The sequence below is a fragment of the Echinops telfairi genome, unplaced genomic scaffold (genome assembly GCF_000313985.2).
Source record: "Echinops telfairi isolate 266 unplaced genomic scaffold, ASM31398v2 ScPeMD7_31;HRSCAF=116, whole genome shotgun sequence".
Taxonomy (NCBI): domain Eukaryota; kingdom Metazoa; phylum Chordata; class Mammalia; order Afrosoricida; family Tenrecidae; genus Echinops; species Echinops telfairi.
The window spans coordinates 46,066,842-46,072,188 of record NW_022103928.1 but is presented as its reverse complement, the minus strand read 5'-3'; the positions used below and the strand labels follow the sequence as shown (position 1 = coordinate 46,072,188).

The window sequence follows — 5,347 nt, the reverse complement described above, 5'->3', positions numbered from 1 at the left end:
TCTGTACAAAATGTTGGGCTGGGTCACGCACCCAAGATCGTCCATGGCTCCAGCTCCAAAAGCCACGTGGGAGGCCATGCATCCACCATCCACAGTCCCAATTAGGAGACAATGAATGTCCCATCTTCTGGATTGTTAGCCTTGCTTTTCCATAATTTGCCTGAGCTTAAACATTTTTTGGCGAAGATACTTGTATGCTGCTTATTTCTCCACACCACGTGGCTTATCATGTAGTGAATGAAGACCTTTCTGGAAAAAAAAAAAAAAGTACTTTTACCTGCTGATCTAGGAAGTTCATCATGCTGATCGCAGGGAAGACAATTAGAAAAGTGTAATACGCACATGCTGTAGAGAAAGAAATTAAAGATACAGGACTCATCTCAACCTTCTTCACATGTACCATTCAGTGACATAGCTGCATCCATCATGCTGTGCAGCATCCGGTTCCCACAGGAATCTGAGCTGAAGGCAACAGTAGGAGCGACTGTGAGTCAAGTTCAGGTGAAGCAGAGAGTCAGCTGTGTGTAAAGCCGTTGTAGGTGAAAGGGAGGTCAGTTACGGAACCTCCTGGGGGTATTATCTATTATTGTTAGGGGCATCGAGTCTGTTCTGACTCACAGAGGCCCTTTGCACCATGCTTACAATCATTGCTATGTGTGAGCCCAGTCACTGTGTCAGTCTGTCCCAAGGAGCACAATACTTGCAGCCACTATTGTTGAATGTACTGAGCCAGTCTGAGAGTAGTGTCAGCTCAAAATTGAAAGGGTATTCCAGGACAGTAACCTTGCAGATTCCTCTAGTTTCTACTGGTTGAGTACATCCGGTCTGTGTTTTAAAGAATTTGTGTTGTGTTCTGTAAATTTCCCCATTTTGTTGGATCCCTGCTCAGAATGGTTGGTGGTGGTAGCCAGGAACCATCTAATTCTTCTGGTCCCTGGATAGATGAGGCCCTGGATGCTTTGAGTAGGCAGCTGATCCTGTCAACGAGGTCCTTCTTTGGATCTTTGGTTTCCTTCTTTCTCAAGACAAGCAGAGATAGTTGTATGTGGCATGGCCACTCACAAGCTTCCAAGAAAGACGCCAGATGCTACGTATCATGTACTAGGATATGGAGCGTAAGACTGAGTTGATCCAGTTGGCCCATGAGACTCTGGACCCTACTCTTCTGGGAGCCAATTGCCAGAGCTCTTGTCCGGGTGGATTCAGTGTGCCAGTCGTTCCATTAACAGTTGAGTAGTGTAACCATTGTGCTGCCAGAGCTGCTTCCCGTCCTTATTAGCAGACTGTTCCCTTATGTTTCAACAAACAAGATAAAAGGGGGAATGCTTTCTGCTGTATGATTCACAACAGCTTTTGTGGTACCCTGCGGTTTTTATAACAGCTGGAAATAATCTATGTTGGATGTAAATCATTATCGTTGACTTAGGGATATACCTGGTGGTGGTGGTTCATTTTGCTTTGCTTTTGAATAACAAATAATAGAAAAGTATGTAAGCCTGGCAAAATGGAAGATTTTATTAATTACATTAAATACTAAGTAGACTTACTTAGTCCCTGAGAACAAGACTCTTGACAGGACCAAGTCTCACTGAAGTAGGAAATTGGGTCAAGGCTGTTCTGAGATGTCAGCAACAGCGGATGGAAGGCCCTTGTAGGATGTTCTTCCCAGAGTGGAACTCGGCTGTGCTTCTGCAGGCATGTTTCTTCTGTCCCACTACCATTGGCAAAGCCTTTCTCCGCTCCGGATTCATTTCACACAAAAGAAAGAATGTGATTGGCATGACTCACTTTTCCTGCCATTCCATGGTAGCTTTTCCTGGTGCCTGTCTATGTTCTCATCATAGAGGTGTCTGTCTGACAAGGCTTACAGGGACATGTAGTGCCGTGCACAGTGTTGCCCTCTGAATGGGCCATGTCTGGCAGTCGTAACAATTGTCATTTCGAGTTCTGCCTTCCACCCTTTCTCTCTCACCTACATTCAGCTTTCTTTCCATGCACGCACTTTAAACAGTGCGCCCGCCTCCTGACCTTCACCATCACAAAGGCTCTCTCACCTCCCTGGCAGGGATGCAGCTTCAGTCAGGGTCCTTTCCCACAGACCCCGCCACACGAGCTGCTGCAAAAACTGCCTGTCCGTGCCACAGGCTCCAGTCTTCTGGTGACACTCCGCTGTGTTCTCCCTCAGTCTGACGAGGGCTCTGCCTGTAGCGTGAGACTTTTAAAGGTTTTCTACACTCTGATTCTGCACCCCTGGAAGTCCAGGACTCTAGAAAACAGAAAGTAGTCTCTGACTACTTAGGGATGGTGGTGGGCTAGAGGTAGGAGGATGGTAGAGAAAGGGTATGGAGCTGCTTCTGAGGGGCCCAGACTATTCTCAAATGTGATGGCGGTTAGACATATCTGAGTATAAGAAAGGCTAAGGAATTGTACACTTTGTATGGTGAATTACGTGGTGTGTGATTTATATCTCAATAAGGTTGTGAAAAATGGAAAGATAACCCATCCCCTTTATAGGGTCAGACCCCTGTACCCCACACACATGCCGTTCCCTTTGATGGTCAAAGACAGACACTCTGTTCCACGTAGTAGACCTCTTCCCTTGCTTCTCAGTAGCCCAAGGACTGTGAAATGGCTCTGTGACGGGCTTCGCTTTCGGCGCACTGGCATCATTATCTTTTCCCTGAGAGAAATGCCCGGGTATGGATCCAGACCCTCAGAGAAGAAAAGAGACCCCACTGTAGAGGAGCATCCCCGGAGGACCAAATATCCTAGTTTTGACTCTGGCGGATCTGATCCCATCCATTGATTTCAGGCCAGTTTGTGGATTCTCTTCTGAGTCAGACACTCTCGCCTAGTCTAATTTTGTACAATATAATATCCCTGAAATTTTTAGTGGCATGTTAATCAGTTACACTAAATGAGGCTGACTTATTTTCCTTCTAAAAAGTGTATTTCAAGTAGATTTTTGCTGTGAACAATGCCATGAAATAAAATAACATAATTTACCTTACAGTGTGATTATGTCAATGTCCCAACGACCGTGTTCACTCCTTTGGAGTATGGCTGCTGTGGGTATGCTGAAGAGAAAGCCGCTGAAGTGTATAGCAAAAAGAATCTAGAAGTAAGACCTTTGTTTTTAATTTTTAACGATTTTCTCATTTAACTAGCCATTTCTCTTCACAGAAATATTTTATGTCATAAGTTACTATGATAGTTTTAGGAAATCATTTTATGTCATAAGTTACTATGATAGTTTTAGGAAATCATATTTCTGTTTTAAGAGAATTAGAAATTAAGCATCATCTAAACACTGTAACAACTAATCATACAGATGGGGAAAGAGTAAAGTAGAGTGCATTAGCTAGGAGCTTTGGGTTACAGATAATAAAATCTACTTGAGAGAAAGCTTGCATGAGGAAGTTGAAGTTACTACAAGATATTTCGGGAATCTGAAGGTGCGAACGTATTCAGTCCGTGGGAGGGACGAGAACCAGTAATTTGAAGGTTATCTCAACTGTTTCTTAATCACTTGCTTTTGGCTGCGGGTTTGTGTTCTTGTGCTTTACAGACTATTTGGCCCTCAAGTGCATGTAGCAGCCAAAGTATAAGGAGGATTTAAGAGGTTGTGGAAGTTTTCCCATATCTTTTAATTCCATTTTTCTATGAACTTTTGAAAAGTTCCCTTGTGCCCATTCTCCTCCCACGAAGTTTTATCCACTAGTTCTTAGGGTCTTAGGAGGAGCTGACTGGGCTCCCTCCTTCTCAGTGCCCCACGCTATGGGAGAACACATGTAATTGATCTGAATTGGGTCAGGGATCCATCCACTTTCATGGGACAGCTTATTAACATGACTCGAAGTGGGTAAAACGAGTAGCTCCTGGAGTAACGACTTCCAGAAGGACCTTTCTGCCTTCTTTGTGTCAGCCTCCTTCACACACCCGCTCCTTCCAGAGCCCCGGACATCTGACAGGGAGAACATAGAAGTGTGTCCCTCAGAAAAACAGAGTATCTTTCTGAGAAACAGGTTCCTGAAGTTTGCTACATTTTTGTTTTCAATTCCTGTTACAAAAGTGCTTGAAGAAGCCGCTCAAAAACACGCGACATGCTTCTTTTTTGTGCAATGAGGGAATTAAGGAAGGAGGATAGAAGGTAGAAAAAATAAGGTGAATTTATTGACTGGTCAGATTCACGCCCTAGAGTCCCTATAGAGACTTGCTCCACAAGTCTTGCTTCATTGAAAATGTTACTCTTAAGGCCTTGACTGAGAGAGAGAAAAACAGAGCACTTTTCCCAGGATTCTAGAAAAGGGGCATTGCGGTGTGGTGCCTGCTGTTGTCTCTAGGAGCTTTCTTCTCAGTCTGACCCGCAGCGACCTTATGTGCAGCAGAACAAAACACGGCCTGGTCGGTGCCATCCTGACTCTGCTGTGTCTGAGCCATGGTGGAAGCTGCTTTGTCAGTCCGCCCATTGAGAGAGGCTCTTCCTCTTTTTCTGCGGACTCTCTTCTCTACCAAGCATGACGCCTTTCCGATCACCTCAGCATAATGGTGGGTGTTATGCAGTTATTTCTTTTTCTTTTTTTTTATGCAGTTATTTCTTATTAGACCAAAGATATGGCTGCATATCATAATGCCTCCAAGACAGTATAGTATCAAAAGAATCCCGAAAGAGAGCACAATGGGGCAGTGCTAATATGAGGATAAATCAAAAAGTGTTGCTCATAGGGTTCCAATTCATGTGGCTATTCTACACAAAGCATGTTTAAACATGTTTAGACTATCAGTGAGTGGCTGCAGGTCAGTTTTCTCAGTAATATTCTTGTCTTCACCTTGTTAAGATGCCTTCACAAGAAGGTCCAACAAAGAACAATGGTTTCTGAGGGGATCTACTGGGCCAGTTAGGTCCGACAGGTCAGCGTGAGGGTGATGGTCAGAGGACACAGGATGATCCTGGGTGCTTTTTAGGAAGAATTTCTAAGAATATTGAAAATTGTGTTTGAGGAAAATGCCGGGAATGTTATACCCATGAGTTTTTCCCCTTGCAGCAGTGTGCCTCCTCACTCTTTGAGGATGGCAAGGTATGTTCTGTGACAATTTCACTGGGCACCTTGCCCTCTCCCTGCGCCTTGATCTTACCCCTTCACACTTTGTTTTATATCTAAAGCTCAAAAAGCGGTGAAAAGGTACGTGATTTGAGTTCCACAAAGATGCTGAAATTGCCATTTTGATGTGGTACAAATTACACAGGGGAGGCTTCTTCAGTTAAGAGTTAGTACGATGGAAATACTTTCAGAACCCTATAGACCTAGATTAGTGTTTCCCGACGTGGGCGATGCCACTCCCTGGG

General features: G+C 44.3%; 1 protein-coding gene across 1 annotated transcript in view; it reads left to right on the top strand.

Moving 5' to 3' along the window:
- The window catches only part of TXNRD3 (thioredoxin reductase 3), a 45,596-nt gene that overhangs the window by 31,258 nt on the left and 8,991 nt on the right, over positions 1 to 5,347 (top strand). The window contains exons 11-12 of the mRNA XM_045290152.1: positions 408 to 486; positions 3,014 to 3,121. Coding sequence (XP_045146087.1) covers positions 408 to 486; positions 3,014 to 3,121 — 187 coding nt within the window. The remainder of the gene's footprint in view (positions 1 to 407; positions 487 to 3,013; positions 3,122 to 5,347) is intronic.